The following is a 21,601-nucleotide window of genomic DNA, read 5'->3' as shown; positions in this document are numbered from 1 at the left end:
TCGAAAGTTGCTTATGAATTAATATATTATATAATACTTATTCACATACCTGGTAATATCATGAATGAGAAAGAGATGAAAGCGGATCCCCACGCGATGGCTGCTGCACGACGTGAGCTTGTGTGCATCTCGCCTAAATACGCGTACACCGTAGCACTTGAGGCTGACACCCTGGAACAAGGTGCAATATAGTAGTACAGTATTTAACAAAATCATCAAAAAATATCTCCTATTAAAAAAATATTTTTAAAAACAAGCTTTTTTATACAAATTTTCTTATCTATGGTATAAACCGCTGAGGAGTCTTTTGTTTGGATCCTATTCTGGATGTAGAATCAGGACATGCCCGTAAAAATATTATCATCAGAACTGAACCAACGTGTAAAATTTCACCTCCGTGATACAAGAGGAAGTGGTTCGAAACTAATAAACTAACATAGCAAGTTAAATGAAGCTTGTAAAGTAAAAAAAAATCTTTCAATTTTCTCCAAAGTTCCTAAGTTTCTCATCATAAAGATGAATGAGGCGCCTTAGCCTAGCAGTCGGACATTTTTTTACCTTATTACAAATTTGTTAAAGAATTCAATAAAACTATTAAAGTTAAGCAATAAACATCTCTTACAAACAACCAGTGAAGAATCTCAAGATCAACAGCATCCAAACGTTGGTGGAAAAGGACGATGCTATAGAGAAGGCTGCCGATACCACCATTGCGGGTAACATCACAGCTCGTCTACCACATCTGTCTCCGAGGTAGCCCCACAAGAAAGACGTACTTATTATGCCTGAAATACAATCAGCAATTAGATATTGCTAGCATAGTATATAATTAGGTAAATAACATTTGGCCTATGACTTTCCTAGGAGTTTGAGCTTTCTTCATTCCAAATATCAAAATCGGTTAGTGGTTTAACCGTAGAAGCGTGGAAGACAGACAGATGATTTCGCATTTATAATACTAGTATAGATTGGATCCCAATACTACGTATTTTATCAAGTTAAACAGATTCTGATAAAATGTAATACATATTTGTTTAGGTTCAATAAGAATTCTTGCATATATTATTATTAAAAAACAATTGTTACTTGTGGAAGGGCTTTATGCAAGCTTGTTGGGTAGGCACCACCCACTCGTCAGATATTCTACCGCAAAACAGTAGTACTTGGTATTGTTGTGTTCCGGTTTGAAGGGTGAGTGAGCCAGTGTAATTACAGGCACAGGGGACATAAAATCTTAGTTCTCAATGTCGGTGGCGCATTGGCTATGTAAGCGATGGTTGACATTTCTTAGAATGCCAATGTCTAAGGGCGTTGGTGACCACTTACCATCAGGTGGCCCATATGCTCCTCCGCCTTCCTATTCTATAAAAAAAACGAACAAAAAATTTACTAAACAAATCTGAAACTTAATTAATTTGATATTTATTGTAAACGATTCCCACGATTCAATTTATAATATAATTAGTTTATTAAATGTTATTGAGATTTAATATTTAAAAAATGAGCATAAGAAATATTGTTCTCACTTCGCTATTCACACTTATTAACAAAACAAAACAAAATAACTAATAGGATGAATGTTACACAATAGCTGTATTTATGTAAAAAAATATTTATTTCCCAAACAAATCCGGCGGTATTGTTATGATACTCGTGAGAATACAACGTAAAGATATAAATACGTAAATGTGGGACCGTTAATATCATATATATTAAGTACATACTTAATATATATATTTTTCCTTTATTATTTGTTTACTATCACACGCAGTACCAAACATCGGTCATAGGTTTAGTATATAATATACATATACATATATGTATTATTAAGTATTGCACTTGACACTTTAACTTGGTTTTAATTGAGACTTGACTTACTTTAAGGCTTTAAGTTTAATTTAGTGAATTTCATGTTCGTATATGTGCTAGTTTATAAGTATAAATTTGTATTAAAATCTCTTTGGTTGTAATGTTTGTATCTGGCTGGTTTTTATTACATTTAACAGATAAAGAAACGTTCTCCCGCCATTTCTCTACAGTTTTGCTGTCTGTTTTGCACATTATAATACAGTAATTAATGATCTTCTCACCAATAAAAGCAGCAGCATTCACCAGCCCCTTGTGTTCGCTGGTCAGCCCCAGCTCGCACTCAGCGGCTGTTATAACGTAGCTCATCCCGACAGACTCCATAGACACGTTCAGCATTATCATTCCGCAGGTTAACAGTACCAGATGGTTGAACTTTCCGTGACCTGGCAACATAGTTATGTAAGATTACATCAAATACAATATGATTTGAAAGTTAAAGTTATTGAATTCTTAAATCGTAATCTTATTAAACTTCAACTATTGTTTCTTGATTTATCAAAATTGTTACTGCATTTAAGTTATTATTATTGTTTTTTTAAACTTGTTCATTTCAATCTTATGTCTGATTCGTTACAATTTATTATACAATTATACAATATCTGAAAATATTGAAAATATTTTATCAATTTTTGTCCTGGGTGAACTATATCAAAGATAAAAAACAATATACAAAGATTACAAAGTTTTAGATTGTATTTCAATTTTCGGGTCGCAGATATTTGCTTGTCATTTATTTACTTTGTGTATTTAACTATTATATATTCATTGATCATTACTAACGGATGTTTTTGTATAACGAGTAACGAGCCGTTAAAGTACTATGTGACTTCAAATTGGCAATGTAACGAATGGTTAATATTTTATACAGTGACAATGTTTTTGGACGATGGTGACTAATTATTAACAGCTGTCCCATTTGCCCGTTTGTGTCTGGCCGCTGGCCCTTTTTGGTAAAAATAAAAAATATAAATAAACATAAGAACTTGATACAATCGTAAAGGCATATCGAACTGTTACCCGGTCACTTACCGAAGTAATAAAAAATTATTACATTTATTGAACTTTTATCGTCATACGACTGATAAATATTCCTTTCTCGTAAATAAGGAAAACATATTTATAAGTATGATTTATTTTTTTATAGGAAGACGGACGAGCATATGGACCACCTGATGGTAAGTGGTCACCAACGCCCATAGACATTGGCAATGTAAGAAATGTTAACCATCGCTTACATCACCAATGCGCCACCAACCTTGGGAACTAAGATGTTATGTCCCTTGTGCCTGTAATTACACTGGCTCACTCGCCCTTCAAACCGGAACACAACAATACCAAGTACTGCTATTTTGCGGTAGAATATCTGACGAGTGGGTGGTACCTACCCATACGAGCTTGCACAAAGCTCTATCACCAGTAATAAATGTAAATGTGAATATGATGTATTATGCGACTCATTATGTGAGTCGAATCAGCGTATTATGTTTATTCATATAATATATAAGAAGTTTATTGTCGGGAACACGTCTCAGCGCTAGATAGAGGTAAATAAGATTTCGAGCGTCAAGTGACGTCATATATTAATTACATATCAATTCTTCGTATCTTGGCACTTACACCATTCTTTTTTTAATTTTTATATTTGCATGTTTTAGTACAGGCTCTTTTGTTTTGGTTATAATAAAGACTTTAACCATTAAGAATAATTGTAAACGAGTCTTTATATCTTCTAAGCTATAATTTAAATACGAATAATTACCCCGAATCACTACCAACATACAAAAGGTACTTTACGCATGGATGAGAGTGAATGAGGTGGAGATGTTACTGGATATACGACGAGATTGACCTTGTACCAATAGGATGGATGAATAGAACCCTAATATTAAATAATGGCAAATTTTCTAAAAATGCTTCACACACGAATGGTTATTTATTCATAAACATTATTATTATCAAATATATAATTTAATATAATAAATAAATTAAATACACAATTAAGACTACCAAGGGAATTTTTAATATCGCAGGCAGATTAAAAAAACATGTGTTCGTTATCAATAAAGTGTGTGAGAAGAAAGATTAACGGTTGATTGTAAATTTATAAATTTTAAACGTTTTAAGAGAAAAACCCTTATTATACCAACTGACAAATTGCAAAGACTCCAACTGTCCAAGAGGTATTATAAACAAGTATGTGCGCAAACACAGTTATATTTTCCAATTTCCTCACTCTCATAGGCTTATGGTGAAGCAAACCAAAAAGACCAGAAACCAGGCAAGGGCCCAAGAAAAAAGTGAAATTTTCATTTCCGGGCTTGTATTGAAAATGTCTTCATAGAAGGACCTAATATTTAGTAGTAATACTTGGAAATTAAACCAAAAGCTCCGAAATATACAGCCTTATCTAAGTAGTCACTGTCACTAGACCAACGAGGTAGTTAAGTAGCCATTTAGGTAGAATATCTTTTCAAGAGTCTTCTAAGAAGTTAGCAAAGTAAATATCGCTGTAAATAAAAAGTCAAAGTCAAATCTAAAAATATTTGATACGTAAGAATAAAAACGATATATACTATAATTTATTACGATGAAACACAATCCTTATGTTATCAAGTATGTAAATATACTATCAGAAATAAGATTCAAATTAAACGTTGGAAGGTTTGTCGAATATAAATAAAAGATTTTATTAAACGTCTCTCGTATTAAGAAAAAAAAGTGAAAGTTAATTTATAAGGAAGACGGCTGGAATTAATTTTGTTTTTACGTATGTTTTTTTTATATATTGCCTTCTCCGGCGTTCAAAGTGATGGACCGACAAACAAATCTATGCTTTCGTATTTATAATATTTGAAAATTTCATAAGCTACCTATGAAATGATAGATGTCTGTCGAAAAGTGCTAAGTAAACGATTATATAAATGATGAGTAGCCGACTGAGCAGGATGTTTTGGTGTACAAGAGTTTTTGGTGGTTTTTCCAAACAAAAACACACTCTCTAATCCAATAGATATCCACGATCTCGGAGAGTTTAGACCAGGACCAGGAATGGCTTTCCGAATATAACGAGTTTTTTTTTATTATTTGCTAGCTTCCGCCCGTGACGTTCTCCAAGTGGGGAGGAGAGGTTTTCTATACCCCTTACCCTTATCATTAAAATTTCATGATGATCAATTGAGTAGTTAAGAGCAGTGAGCGTAACAAAAACACAAACAATAAGCAAAATCATCTTCGCATTTATAATATTATTAGGGATTTGTTATGTTTGTATCTCCACGGACGTGCCGTCGTGCTTGGTGTATCTTTAATTTATCTTAATGTTATGTTAATGTACCCGCACATTTTTTATTATTAGGATATTAGGCATCATCATAGTCCAAGGCTTAGGTTACCGAATATTAATATTGCCGACTTCGATTTCTCCAACAAAAATCCTAACGTTTTTTCCGCTGGCCCAGAACTCGGTACTTGATTTTATAAGATAGCCATAAAACCAAACACAAGAGATATAAATAAATATAACTTAAGTTAAGTTAATTTGCTAAGTTAATTAATATATAAATATTTTTGTAAGTATTTGAAGAATAAACTCGGCATTGACAACACTGTCTGTGAACTTGTATGCGTTGTAAGACGAGTTTTTGGTAACAATTACAACGTCAAACCAGTTTTATTAAGCGCCGGATCTACCATACATACAATAATATTCTATATAAAAACTATATGAATAATAAAAATAATTTCCAAGCAATTTAATACACAATGATGTAGTAGGTACTATGAAAAAAAAATGTTTAATTTTAATTAAGTAATATTTAAGCAAACTTTTTGAGTTGCATACACTTAGCGGCACAATAATAAATCGCCCAACCTGTTTAAGTGGTCTATGTCACTTTTTGCATTTTTGAGATATAGAGCGAAAGTAACTGCCTGTGAATGTCCCATTGCTGGGTAAAAGCCTTCTCTCCTTTTGAAGAGAAGGTTTGGAGCCTTTTCCACCACGCTGCTCCTATGCTTGCGGCTTGAAATACAGGTTTCCTCACGATGTTTTTCTTCACCGTCAAGCACGAGATGAAGTATAAACACAAATGAAGCACATGAAAATTGAGTGATGCTTGCTCGAGTCGGAACCCACGCTCATCGGTTAAGATTCACGCGTTATAACCACTAGGCCATCTCTGTTTTTATATCTATAGAGCGCAAAAAATCTTACAAAAATAAATTTTAAACTAATAAGAATGTGGTTAAAATGTGGACACAGTCACTCTATTTGCGAATCCGTATTATTGTCTTGTAAGTATTCATACTATCGATTTGCTCTGAAAGTAGTGTTTATTTTTAATTATAATAACATAAATGATTCCGGCATATTGTTAAGCCAACCGTTCAATGGACTTCCATAAAGTGGCACAAGCTGTTGTTTTAATTGACGAAACGCTTAATCAACGTCGCTTGGCACGTGTGTGAAATATTTGAAAAAAGCATTATTAGAGTTTTTATCAAAATTAATGGCGGTTGATTCTGCCGCTAGTGTATTTAATAAGCATAAAAATAATATAAATAAAAATTTAATATGAGTTTTTTTATTTGGACGTCACACTATAAATAAGGATTCAACAATAAATTGACGAATGTAAACGAATAATAAAAAAAGACATATCGTTAAATGTATTTAATTTATACGTCTATTCCAATAAAGAGGAGTGAACATAATAAACAACTCTGTCATTGAATTGTATTGGTAATTAATAAATCAATTATCTATATTATTCACTATAGATTCCCGAAAAATTGCATTAAATGTCGCAGAAGTTAATATAGGAAATTTGGTAGTAATATTAAAGTGGATATGAGAAGTGGTGGAATAGTGTTGTGTTATAAATAAATATATATTAATCAAGACTTTCTTCTAGTGCACAAGCTAGCAGAGGATTTAGCAAATCACATGAAATATGTAAATTTAAGCATAGTTTTATCTACTGCTTCTTTGATTGGAATAGAATATATATATACGTATATATATTATTTAAGGAAATTGCTTAATATATATATATATTAATATGTAACTGCGCCTTAACACAGCTATGTAAGCGATAAAATTAAACTAAATAAAATTTTGTCTTTAATGTGTTCATTTTGTATCTTATGAGGTCAGCAGTTCGAAGCATTTAATTTTAAGAAAACTATATAATACATTTTTGCTTTTGTTTTCTCATATATAACAATTTGTGTTTTTGCTAGTAATTAGTGGTACTTTTTTATCATAACGGAAGAAAATGCTTGGCTAATGAGCGCTGAGATCGACCAAAGAGATAGAACTTGTGAATATTAGATGAAGATTGTGGATTCGTGCAACTATTGAGTTTTCAATAAAGAAAACACCGCGAGGAAGCCTGAATATGTCGGCTGGAAATCTAGCACAAGTATTCCGCACAACCCGACATAACCACATAACCCGCGTCGTTCAGTAGTATTTGCGAGAACGAGTAATAAAGATAAATTCACCGTCACAAACATAAATATAAAATATTAAAGGAGTTTTGTGTATTTGTTTCATAAAATTATTAAAAAAACGGTGCTCATTTACGTGTATCCAATTATTCGTTTGTAGATTTACTAATGGTTGAGGAAATAACGCTCAGACTATATTGCTAATGATTTGAATGATTTGTTGATTATATATGTATATATATAGAATCAAAGTTAACAGTATATTAAATATATATATTAATATATTATTTATATACAGAATTGTATTTGCTGGAGTTCTTTTAACCAATTATAATAACCTATCTCTTAAATAAATTACTTTTGGCTTCAGATTGAAACAGTCGAATGAATTATTTGCCCAAGGTTGTTGAGCTCCACCGGTCTTAATTCCCGTCAACGTACTCGATGAGAATAAAGACCGGTGTAGCTGTAGAATAAAGGATCCGCAGACTAGATAAAATCCCATAGCGACCGATGATTTAATTTGTAAAAAAGACAAACTAAAAACATTCCCACATATACGACACACAAGACATGTATTCGAATTATCACTTGACCAATATACGATTTGAAAAGGACATCGAGAATCGCCCAAGCGATCGATCTCTTTGACATTGTCTTCGACCACTGGAGAGACGATTAATTTAGACGCAAGCGAAGTTCCCAATACTTTAGATAATTATTGAATGTGCTTAATCTGCCCTGTGGGCTCGTCCACACTGACGGCGACCTTGTAAATAGCCATAAATCCATCTCATGCTCTAGTTCATTAGTAGCCGTATAGTAACCTGATTTTAAATCTGATTGAAATGAATTATTAAATACTTATTATACAAGTAAAAATAATAACGGCATTCCTTAAAACTTTTTTTGTGAATATTTAGTAAAACAATGGTTGTCTCTTTCTATAATTACAGATTTGATATGTAATAATAAGACGCAGTATTGTTAAACGAATTTTTCTCTGAACAACATTTATAGGTAAAGCCGTAACTTACTGATACAAAAGATGCATTATAGAAATAAATGGATTTGGTAATGGGATATTGTACGTATTTCCAGGAAATATCAAAGTACTGGAAACAATAGAATTATTAAAACTGCACATAACGACTGGAGTCCAATAAAAAACAAAGAATAATCATTTTGCGAGTACAGCAATAAGTAGAGTTATTCTTTAAAAACAAATCGAAACTCGTGTGACTTCGACTGTAATACTTATAACATTTAACCCAAAGTAAGTAAGTCGTAATTCAAAATTTCTAAAATGAGATACGAATTGAATTTTTTTAGATTAGAACTGTAATGACAGGAAAATTTACTGCTAAAGTTTCTTAACTATATTCTATATTCGTAAAATTAGCGAAAAGTAAAAGAAAGAAATAAATTTTTGAAGACTACTTCTTCATCATCTTATTTGGATCCATTTGCATTTAGGGACAGGAGATTTGGCAGTTCAAAGAGTTGTTTTTTTTAAATAAACATTTTTTCACATAAATGATAACAGAGCCTTATTGCTGCTTTTTACTTTCTAGCTAGGTTAATAGAACCTGGCTATCATCAAATCAGCATATCAGTTGGAAAACGTCTACTATTGATAGACAAAGGCCTTCCTCAAAAAATCGACGATGGCTGGTCTTGCACTACCCGCCTCAAACAACTTCCCTTGCAATATCGGTCCACCGAGGGGGCTGCGCCTTCAGTTTCGTGGTCATAAAAAATATTATCATTCACTGAATCACCTCATCCCGTGGGAGGCGTAGAAGACGTCTCGAGGGGAATATACACGGGAACGGGCAGCAGCGTGTCTCTGAATTTTGTTACCATCTTACTGCGATCGCCTACCCGTCTGACAGGCGTGGCGATGATGGCATAAAAATCCCCCAACGATAGACACAACCAAGCCGGTTCTTAATGTAGTGTGAAATTAATCCTAATTGTTTTTTTTTATAGTTTAGGTTGGCGGACAAGCATATGAGCAACCTGATGGTAAGTGGTTATCAACGCCCATAAACATAGGCATTGTAAGAAATGTTAACCATCGCTTACATCGCTAATGTACCATCAACGTTGGGAACTAAGATGTTATGTCCCTTGTGCCTGTAATTACACTAGAGCCAGTGTAAGCCTTTAACTGGAACACAACAGTACCACAAACTGCGGTTTTGCGGTAGAATATCTGATGAGTGGGTGGTACCTACCCAGACGAGCTTAGACAGAAAGATAAGTTATTGTGTTACCAGGTTTTGTTTGTTCATACCTATTTTTAGAAAAGATATTTGACTATTCGTATCTTATGCAAATTTATACTAATACTATAAATGCAAAAATATTTGTCTGTATGTCCGTTATGCTTTCACGATTAAATCACTAAAAAATAATTTTGATAAAATTTGCTATGTAGCAAGCTTTAACCCCCAGGAACTAAAATAGTACTTGTAGGTACTTGTATACCTGGGCAAAGCCGCAGCCGAAAATATATATAAAAAAAAATATATAAATAATTCATACTGCTCGCGATATCAACTCAAAACCTCAGGCCTCTGCAGAGCGTTATAAACTCGCATGTAAACCAACGACGGGCTTTTTATTTTATGTCATATTGCCGATTTACGTATTTTTTATTTCTCATTGTCTTTCGTCATATTAATTGAAACTCGAGGTCTTCTGGCAATCGAAGCGGCTTTACAACGCGAATATACATGGAAAAAGATTGTTGACTGTAATATATTTCAAAAAAATACGTTAAAAGGTCAAATTCTTTGTGATGTAACAAAAACTTGTAAAGTATGAGAGTAACCATAGATCCATGGCTATTTAGGATATTATATAAATTTTATTTGTACTGTGATATATTTTAAATGCATTGAAGTGTAATATTAATAAAATATTTTTTATACTGACCTGATTGTAAATGGTCACCACTATCACCTTGGCACCGTAAGAAATATTTCCCTATACCGCCACTACACCACCAATCTTTGGATCTAAAATTATGTATCTTGTGCTTGCCCTGGCCTCGGAATAGAACAATATTAAGCTTAAGTTAGTAAAGATTTTAGTTAAGATTAAAAATATATTAACTGTATATTTCTAACACCATTTAACATTTTAAGTAACATTACTTAATTAATTGGCAAGCAATGTCGATAGGCTGTAAAATATGTGGTTTGGTAGGTTTTATCCGACACATTTCCCTTGAACTATAGGCACAATTTAAGCACATGAAAATTAATTGCACAGGCTTGGAACCGCGATCTTCGATCTCCTAAGATTCAATGTTATGTCCTTGGCTACTGGTACATCGCATCACAATTTTCCTATTTATTAATATCAATTAATTCTTTACATTCATTCACGTATAATATTTTTATTCTGTTTGCTAAATAAAGCTTTATATATATTTGTGAACAACAAGAATCATGTTTAACGCATTTTAGAGTAGAATTAAGTAGACTGCAATTACGCGAGACCGGTTCTCACTTTGTGCGAATTAGGTTTATCTGAACAAGTTTTTTATTTGACAAATATTTATTTTTAGTTTTGTCTATATTTAGTTAACGTAGTTAACTTTGTATTCAAAATATTTTTGAATAATAACGTATTATTTGCTTATTAATATAAAACAACAAAAATTAACGTAAAAAGTATAATTAAAATGTGTTTTATTATTTATGGTAACGGTCACCTTTTCCTATAGACAATGGTACTGCAAGAAGTATGAAGTTCTATTCTATGACTATGTGAGTCAATGCTACCATAAGACGTCTAACGTCGGCGAACTATTGTATACTACAAAATAATTACATTTAAACTAAATACTACAACTATATTTGCATACTGGATTTCTAAGTTAATTTTATTATTATCATTCTCAACAACTTTCACTAGCTGTATATACAGTAATACAGTAACAGCCTGTTAATGTCCCACTGCTGGGCTAAGGCCTCCTCTCGCTTTTTGAGGAGAAGGTTTTAGAGCTTATTCCACCACGCTGCTCCAATGCGGGTTGGTAGAATACACATGTGACATAATTTCAATGAAATTAGACACATGCAGGTTTCCTCACGATGTTTTCCTTCACCGTCAAGCACGAGATGAATTTTAATCACAAATTAAGCACATGAAAATTCAGTGGTGCTTACCCGGGTTTGAACCCACGATCATCGGTTAAGGTTCATGCGTTCTAACCACTAGGCCATCTCGGCGTATATAATGTTATATAATGCAATGTAGGTGATTCAATCGTTTTTATTGCTATTTTGATTTCAGATGTAAAACGTCATTTACCTGTGCCTGTAAACTGGCTCACTCAGCCTTCAAATCAATACATAGGAACACAACGTAATATAGCTCAGTATGAATGACTAGCGCTTTCGCGACTTCGCTCGCGATAATTCATGGTTAGTTAATACCAAATTCCATAGCCCTTTCTTCAAAAATGAAGGATTTTCATTCAAAATTTCATCCGCTTAACCACTACTTTAGGGGTTAAGTTGTCAATTACCCTTCTCAAATTGTAACCTACTGTAAAAAGAATCCGCCAATTTATATGGTATTACAGTCCATCGCATCTCAGTGGGTGGTGCCCACTCCGAAGTATCTGCACTGGTGAAGGATACCGGTATTTCATTGGTTATAAATTTTTTTATTATATTATGTTTTTTAATATAACATAATATAATATTTTTTTTAAATGTTTATTTTTATATGCCAATGGAGTCTGAAAGAAAATCATTAGATCGGATTCTTTAATGGGGAAGGTAAATATATGGCACCAATATAAATACTTTTTGTTTGGGATTTGTAAATCATCTATCTTATCTATTTATCTTAAATAGATAAATGCCCTTCTATTTCAAAACCATCGAATATTTCACTATCAGACCTTATCAAAACAAATGGAATTGAAATTTTAAGTACTTTTCAATAACATCCAGTTTCTATAACGCTGATCAAAGTCAGATTAACTAATCTGAATGGTCATTGGTCGATGACAGATAAGTCATAGATGAATGAACGTTCAGTATTTTCTTAGATAAGTAAATCTGATGCTCATCATGCCAGAAACTGGCGGTTAACCTTCGCAAAAATGGATCAAAATATATAATAATAATAATATGAGAAAGTTAAAATTGTGGTTTTTTCATCGCGACACATTTCCATAATGGCAAAAACGTTTACCTTGGCGTGCCAAAAAGATTGACGTTTTACACACCTCGATTAAGCAAATTTGTAAAATTGAAGGGTGCAGTGCTACCAAAAGCTACAACTTCGCAGAACTATTCTAAATAAATATTGTCCACCATTAAACATTCAAAAAAATTCATGCGTCTATCTCTTATATATTTTTTGCTATGTATGTAAATGATGTTAGACTTATTTTTCTAATTAAAATATTACATCATTACCTCAATAATAATAATTAGATAACTTTTACGTTAATCGTAAAAAGTATAATTAAAATGTGTTTTATTATTTATGGTAACGGTCACCTTTTCCTATAGACAATGGTACTGCAAGAAGTATGAAGTTCTATTCTATGACTATGTGAGTCAATGCTACCATAAGACGTCTAACGTCGGCGAACTATTGTATACTACAAAATAATTACATTTAAACTAAATACTACAACTATATTTGCATACTGGATTTCTAAGTTAATTTTATTATTATCATTCTCAACAACTTTCACTAGCTGTATATACAGTAATACAGTAACAGCCTGTTAATGTCCCACTGCTGGGCTAAGGCCTCCTCTCGCTTTTTGAGGAGAAGGTTTTAGAGCTTATTCCACCACGCTGCTCCAATGCGGGTTGGTAGAATACACATGTGACATAATTTCAATGAAATTAGACACATGCAGGTTTCCTCACGATGTTTTCCTTCACCGTCAAGCACGAGATGAATTTTAATCACAAATTAAGCACATGAAAATTCAGTGGTGCTTACCCGGGTTTGAACCCACGATCATCGGTTAAGGTTCATGCGTTCTAACCACTAGGCCATCTCGGCGTATATAATGTTATATAATGCAATGTAGGTGATTCAATCGTTTTTATTGCTATTTTGATTTCAGATGTAAAACGTCATTTACCTGTGCCTGTAAACTGGCTCACTCAGCCTTCAAATCAATACATAGGAACACAACGTAATATAGCTCAGTATGAATGACTAGCGCTTTCGCGACTTCGCTCGCGATAATTCATGGTTAGTTAATACCAAATTCCATAGCCCTTTCTTCAAAAATGAAGGATTTTCATTCAAAATTTCATCCGCTTAACCACTACTTTAGGGGTTAAGTTGTCAATTACCCTTCTCAAATTGTAACCTACTGTAAAAAGAATCCGCCAATTTATATGGTATTACAGTCCATCGCATCTCAGTGGGTGGTGCCCACTCCGAAGTATCTGCACTGGTGAAGGATACCGGTATTTCATTGGTTATAAATTTTTTTATTATATTATGTTTTTTAATATAACATAATATAATATTTTTTTTAAATGTTTATTTTTATATGCCAATGGAGTCTGAAAGAAAATCATTAGATCGGATTCTTTAATGGGGAAGGTAAATATATGGCACCAATATAAATACTTTTTGTTTGGGATTTGTAAATCATCTATCTTATCTATTTATCTTAAATAGATAAATGCCCTTCTATTTCAAAACCATCGAATATTTCACTATCAGACCTTATCAAAACAAATGGAATTGAAATTTTAAGTACTTTTCAATAACATCCAGTTTCTATAACGCTGATCAAAGTCAGATTAACTAATCTGAATGGTCATTGGTCGATGACAGATAAGTCATAGATGAATGAACGTTCAGTATTTTCTTAGATAAGTAAATCTGATGCTCATCATGCCAGAAACTGGCGGTTAACCTTCGCAAAAATGGATCAAAATATATAATAATAATAATATGAGAAAGTTAAAATTGTGGTTTTTTCATCGCGACACATTTCCATAATGGCAAAAACGTTTACCTTGGCGTGCCAAAAAGATTGACGTTTTACACACCTCGATTAAGCAAATTTGTAAAATTGAAGGGTGCAGTGCTACCAAAAGCTACAACTTCGCAGAACTATTCTAAATAAATATTGTCCACCATTAAACATTCAAAAAAATTCATGCGTCTATCTCTTATATATTTTTTGCTATGTATGTAAATGATGTTAGACTTATTTTTCTAATTAAAATATTACATCATTACCTCAATAATAATAATTAGATAACTTTTGACATTTTAATTTAAATATTTAAATAGAAATTGATAATATCATAAGCTGTTATTGATTCTAAGAAATTAGAGGTCGATTTTGATGGTACATTTATTTACTTTATTATATTCTTTTGGGATCATTTTAAATATCAGAAATCTTCCGGGCCGAGGTAATGTGACGGTGAAACAGATGTTACACACATGTAACCTCGGGCAAAGTATTCATTTTATAATAAAATGTCGCTGATATATAATATTAACCTATTCATACATGTATTTTAATATTATCATAAAAACATTATTATATAAGTGATAAGTAAGTCCGAGTTACGTATTTTTATATAATACATCACGCGGGATATATAAATTCAATTGTATATAATTAATATATTTAATTTCTTTATGAATGAGAGTACGGTAATCCTTAGCTCCGGTAAATCTATGTTCCAGTTATAGGTTATCATTTAACTTAATCTTTTAAAATAATAATTCACTAGTTCTTTATTGCACTGAAGTATAAGTTGATTGAAATTTTTATTGAAAGCAGTAATTATTTTTTTTAAATCAAGAAAAGCCATATTATTCCCTATATTTTGTGATTATCAAGATCAGCTCGAGTCGATCAGCAGACGTTTGTCTGGAACGAGTTTAGAACAGAACATCCAATGGTATTACCACGATGAAGTAGATAATAAGCTTACCGGTTATCTCGAAGGCATCTTCGAATACGACTTCATTGAGCTTCCCCAAGTTTTTTTCAGCATCCTGCATCTCATCTAACTTCTCGGCACTTCGTTTGCTGGCTTCAATGAAAGCTTTGACTTCGTTTAGTCTTTCTAAACTCCTCTCTGAGGAACTAGGGTCGTTATCGTGAGACATTTTAGTTGTATAATTATTTTATGAAGAGATTTTTATTTAAAATATTTTAGTTGAATTGCTTATTGCAAATCGCTTTATATTTTATTTCAAAACCATTATATTATTCTTCGTTTTAAATTTAAGTAGTTCAATACTTTTTATTATAACTAAAGATTTATTTTAAAAGACCTGGATATAGTATTTTATTATTTTAATACGAAATATAATTCGCGTTATCTTTTCTTAACTAAAACCTCGTCCGCTCTTCACGAGGCATCGGTATGCACTAACTAATTATAGAATCAGTTAACTGTGTTAGTTCAGGAGCGTGAAGTGAATGCTTGGGTGAATATTATCACATTATTATGGCCCTTATATTGAACAGCGTAAGTATACTTATCGTATGAATTAATAAAGCTATAATGTTGTGGCAACGTCAACTGATAAAGTCTATCGACCTTATGTTGGCAGCAGTAAGGACTAAATTAGATACAGTCAGACATTGGTATCGTGATAACAATGTAGTTTTGCACAGATATTTTTTTTTATGTAACAAAAGCTGCTGTCTCGGCTTTGGATGTGTCTGTTGGTTTATAAAACGCAAACGTTGGACAAACTATTGGATATGAATACGATAGCAATGTGCGTAATAAAATATTTTTATTGTTAAGTTAAATTCGACCAAAACATTTTTTTTTTATTTGTAATTGTTGTGTTAAATTAGTGAAGTTTTTTTAGTTTTAAAAAATGGAAGGTTGTAATGTAAATTTGGCTGTTCTACTTTTAATCAATCAAATTTTTTTTTTTTTTTATAGATTAGGAAGGCGGACGAGCATACGGGCCACCTGATGGTAAGTGGTCACCAACGCTCTTAGACATTGGCATTGTAAGAAATGTCAACCATCGCTTACATATCCAATGCGCCACCAACCTTGGGAACTAAGATTTTATGTCCCTTGTGCCTGTAATTACACTGGCTCACTCACCCTTCAAACCGGAACACAACAATATCAAGTATTGCTGTTTTGCGGTAGAATATCTGATGAGTGGGTGGTACCTACCCAGACGAGCTTGCACAAAGCCCTACCACCAGTATCTTAATAGTAGTAATCTTTCAGATGAGTAAAATATATGAATAAAGAATCAAAATTGTAAATGAAAATGATCCAACCCGCAGACGAATAGGTAATAGGCGATAGTGGTGGTCACTATCGCCTATTATCTATTCCTCTATTCTACCGCCAAACAGCAATATTTATTGTTAGTATTATCGTATTTAACTTTGAAGGATGTGTTTAACTACAAGTAAAAGATTCATAATATCGTAGTTACCAAAGTTGGTGGCACATTGACTATGCAAGGGATGGTTACAGTGACATGTTTCTATCATTCGTCTATGGCGATGACCACTTATCATTCTAATTGCGAATTTGCCTATTATCTTCAATAAAAAAATATGTAAAAGTAGCTTACCACGGTGTGTGATTCTGCGGATTATTCACGCACAGCCGATGACTACGGACAACAACGCACCGCAACTGAGACTCGTCCAAATGTGCGTATCGGTCTGTGTCGGTCTTGAGATTCGATGACGCATCGCTGCCGCTACAGCTCTCGCAATGCACCTTTACGAAGTTACCGACTCGCAACGGCTCTGACGGTGATAGATTTATGACAATCGATAAATACTTTGACGCACCGCTACGGACTTGTCCGTGATTCCACAGATAATACTCCTCCCACGGTGCGTCGCTACGGGCTGGTCGGCCTCTGTTCGTAATATCACGCACCGCGGGAACTTACCTTAAGATGCTTAATACGGGGCTTATTGGTTAGTAGTGATCTCGTCTAGACAATCTTACAGGCTCGAAACAAATCAATATAAATTTAAACGTGGTGGGAAATATATACATTACATATACACACACATACATACAATAACATTGATTCATACATACACCGAAATGTTTTGCTATATTATATTTAAATGACTTCCTGGCCCGAATAAAAAACATAAAAATACGAATAAAAAAAAAACAAAAAACATAGTTTATCTTAAGGAAAAGTTAAGTAAAGTCTGAAATGTTTCACGGCTGGGCCAAGGCCAGCTCTCCCTTTGAGGAGAAGATATTATAAGGAAAACTAAGTTAGTTATAAAATAAAAATAAACTTTGTAAGGAAAAATTTAATTAAAAATATTCAACAATACCAAAATTATTGGTATAGTTGTTGATAACAATGATCTCAGCTTAATCGTAAATATAATATAATCAGAACCAAAATACGGATACAGTTTTACCGGCGGCTTTGCTCGCGTCATAACCCAGAGTCGTTAAATACCAGTTTCCGTGTAACTCTTACTTCATAAATGAAGGATTTTCATACAAACTTTTGTCATCTTTATAAAATATTCTTAAGGGCTTAATTATAAAAACTCCTTAGAGTTAACCTACTATGTAAAAGGAACTCGTGTGTAAATATTTTCAAATTTCAAGTCAATCGGGCGGATATTTTACGATATCTCAGGATGAGTGGTATTTCGCTTATAATTAAATTAAAGAATAGGAAAACGGATAAACGGCAACGATAACGCTTCGATTCGATTGTGATAACGTGACAATTTGTTAGTAGAATTTGGTCTCCTGGTGTAGTAACTACTCAACGATCAACAGCATAAACAGGAAATGTTGTGGATGAAAGATAGTTTTTAATAATGCTTCTTCCTATTCATTTATTATCATATACTTCGAAACATATCCCGCTGTGTTTCTTTCGCCGGTTCTTCTCAAATTTGAAGTGTTTATTTCCGAACCGGTGGTATATTTATGACAATCAATAAATAAGTGTAACGCTTCTTTATTACAATACCAAAGATTTTTTAGGCACACTTTTGAGTTACGTCTCGTTGACAATCAACCATCATGCATAAGTAAAATACTACACTTACATAACTACGTATATTAAAAAATACTTGTCATTTTAGGAAGCTGTGATTTTGTAATTTTAAAACAATGGTAAATTTATATTAACGTCATAATTATTTACATAAGTATATAAACAAATTAAAATTGAAAATAGCTTCTTGAATTGTGACAAGAAAGCTAGCGGCATTTCCTCGTAATCATCTGTCCGAAAAATAAACCAGCCTTCCTGTCACCAGTGAAAGCAATAAGACGGGGTTAAATGTTTTATAATCACAAAATTTTATATTATTTTTAATATTTATATAGAGGTGTATAAATCGCGCAAATGAATTTGAAATCTATCTTAAATGAAGGAAAAAGAATCTTTATATGTGTATCCGCTATGCGTTCCTAAACTATTCATTCGATTGTGATTTAAATTTTACGAGTTGTTCTCCATACGCCCAAGAAGGTTACTGACCCAAAAAACAACATTATTTCTTTGTATGTTTGTCCTTTAATATAAACGTTCTATGTAGACACTAATTCTGCCCGTGTAATTAGCTGATGACTAATAAATAATAATTATTATAAAATGGACAAAATAATACTTTATGATAAAGTGTATATTATCTTTGGGTCAATGTTGGTGATAATAAAGACAAATAATACATAAATTATCAAAATAGGTCAGTAACTTACATTGACCTACAAGAAATACTATTTATTTGTTAAACGATTTGAGAAAGTCATAGCGTGACAAAATATAAATACAATCTTATTTTATATTCTTAGATAAACGATTATTTAGCCCTTATAATTTTTTATTTATATATTTAAATGATGAAAATTATTAATAAATTCATTGTCATTTCATTCAGACTATTTAATTTATAAATATTAAAATGCAATTATCTTTGCCCGCGAATTATTTCGTGGACAAAGACAATAAATATTAGATCAATGTCGAGGACCAAGAATAATAGAGAAATGCTGTAAAGTCTTACATTATTCCAATAGCTCTCCTGTATTCAAAGATTGTGGATTTATTCGCTGTACATCTGTGGACGTATCGTTTATATATCAAGAAATGTATTAAGGGTATTAAATCGACAGAAAATTGAATGAATTGTTTATGTTAGGCTGCTTTTCGAAGCGGTACAGTTAATAGTGACGATAGTATTTTTTTATATCATAGTTAGACGGGCAAATGGGCCACCTGATGGTAAGCTATCACCACCATTCCTTATATCGCCAATGCGTTGTCTTGGGCACTTAAATTTTATGTCCCGTGTGCCTGTAACGACACTGGCTCATTCACGCTTCCAACCGGAATACAATAATAGTATTCAAACCACGATCACATCTGAAGAAAAAAATTGATGCGTCTAAGAAGGTGCCAACATTATAATGCTTAAAAAATACAGTCTACTTTACAAAAAGTCCACGTGATTTATTCTGACGCCAAGCTCTCACTTTTATTGGGATTACTTTTGCTGGTGGGTTAGTTCCTGGACACCATGCGATGGTGGATGCACTTAACGATAAGACTTAAAAAAAACTGTTAATCAAAATCCATTATGACATATAAAATATACTTTATTAAAATTCAATAGCAGTTTTTAATTGTTACGTAACAAGATTAAATTGTATATGAAACTACCGAGGAGGAAGAACTGAAAAGAAACTTATTGTTTACTATTTATTCCAAATGAAATTATATAATAAGCATACAACTACACAATATACATTATTTTAATAACTTGCAAAATAATAATGAGCAAACAAAAGAACACAATATCCAAAAGAGCCAATAACAGTAACAGTAACAGCCTGTTAATGCCCCACTGCTGGGCTAAGGCCTCCTCTCCCTTTTGTGGAGGAGGTTTGGAGCTTATTCCACCACGCTGCTCAAATGTGAGTTGGTAGAATACACGTGTGGCAGAATTTCAATGAAATCAGACACATGCAGGTTTCCTCACGATGTTTTCCTCAAGCACGAGATGAATTATAAACACAAATTAAATTTTTTAAATATAAATTTAAAACGCAAAGCAAGTTTTCAATCTCCAGTCCAATAGGCCCCTTAGCTCAGTTGGTTAGAGCGTCGTGCTAATAACGCGAAGGTCGCGGGTTCGATCCCCTCATGGGCCACAAAACTTTTATTTTTTTATAGCATCGGTAGGATGTGTACAAATGTGTATATTTATTGTATTGTATATTATTATATATTATTGTATTGTATTATATACGTATAGATTCAAATCGAAGAAAACGCAATTAATTTGTGAATTTTTGTTCAAATAAAATTATTTCGTCTAGAATTCGTAAAATCAGAATGAGATAAATATTTATTGCTTAACAATACTAAAAACAAAAAAAAATTATATATATATATATATATATATATATATATATATATATATTCCTACCTGATTCACTGTTGCAAAATACTTTATATAGATTTCCCGTTGATCCTGGCGTCTTTATCCTCGGCGAGCACTTGGAGTATCACGGCAGGGGCAACCAGTTGTAAGTTTTCAGCGATGGTACTCTTATATACTTGAGTGAAGGTCACGAGATTGTTGTTTATATCCAGCATTATGTATGTATTTTCGAAAATTATCATCATTTTTATTTATTTATTATGTATAAATATCTTATAAAATAGGGTGTTGTTTACGCTTACATCCAATCTATATATTCGACCTTAAAGACAAAATAACATTTACTTTTTGTATATAAACCAATACCTTAGCTGATATACAAGGTACACACATTACAATTTCATTTGAGGAAAAGAGAATTACTCCTTCTTACTGTGTGTCTTGTTGGTTTTTCTCTGTACATTTAATGTAGCAGTCAACTGTGTCTGTAAGAGTATAATTGAATAAAGTGTATCTATTTGGTTGTGTATATATATAACGAAAATACTACTTTTCACTATAACTATTGCCTTTACAATATTTTTTTTAACATTCGCAGTTTGTTCAAATTACATACACTTTTTAATGATGTTAATAAAACTGACGAACTAATATTTTACATTATCCAATAACATACAAAAAAAGGGTATTTAAAGTTATAAGCAAGAAGTCTCTGCATCAAAGGTAATGTCAACGAAGGATGTAGATGCGCTTGTGAGAACATTTCTCTTGACGATTTCATCACCACTCAGCGTCGGTGCCTTTGATCATTTATAACCGATATTCTAGACGGCCCATGGAAGGAAAAGACAATTTATCTAAGAATTT

The 21,601-nt window shown here is 32.5% G+C and overlaps 1 protein-coding gene and 1 non-coding gene across 2 annotated transcripts in view; one reads left to right on the top strand and one right to left on the bottom strand.

The window, feature by feature from the left end:
- The window catches only part of LOC126773007 (4-hydroxybenzoate transporter PcaK-like), a 29,086-nt gene extending 13,369 nt beyond the window's left edge, over positions 1-15,717 (bottom strand). Inside the window, exons 1-4 of the mRNA XM_050493621.1 lie at positions 15,288-15,717; positions 2,091-2,252; positions 623-785; positions 50-171 (exon numbers count right to left, since the gene is read on the bottom strand). Of these exons, the coding sequence (XP_050349578.1) occupies positions 50-171; positions 623-785; positions 2,091-2,252; positions 15,288-15,465 (625 nt within the window). The 5' untranslated portion in view covers positions 15,466-15,717. The remainder of the gene's footprint in view (positions 1-49; positions 172-622; positions 786-2,090; positions 2,253-15,287) is intronic.
- A 4,710-nt stretch (positions 15,718-20,427) lies between these two features.
- On the top strand, positions 20,428-20,501 carry Trnai-aau (transfer RNA isoleucine (anticodon AAU)). Its single transcript has one exon. It is a non-coding gene; the product is annotated as a tRNA-Ile (tRNA).
- Positions 20,502-21,601: the final 1,100 nt, after the last annotated feature.

This window comes from Nymphalis io, chromosome 13 (genome assembly GCF_905147045.1).
Source record: "Nymphalis io chromosome 13, ilAglIoxx1.1, whole genome shotgun sequence".
In the NCBI taxonomy this organism is placed as follows: Eukaryota; Metazoa; Arthropoda; class Insecta; order Lepidoptera; family Nymphalidae; genus Nymphalis; species Nymphalis io.
The sequence above is the reverse complement of the archived record's forward strand: the minus strand, read 5'-3'. Positions and strand labels throughout refer to the sequence as shown.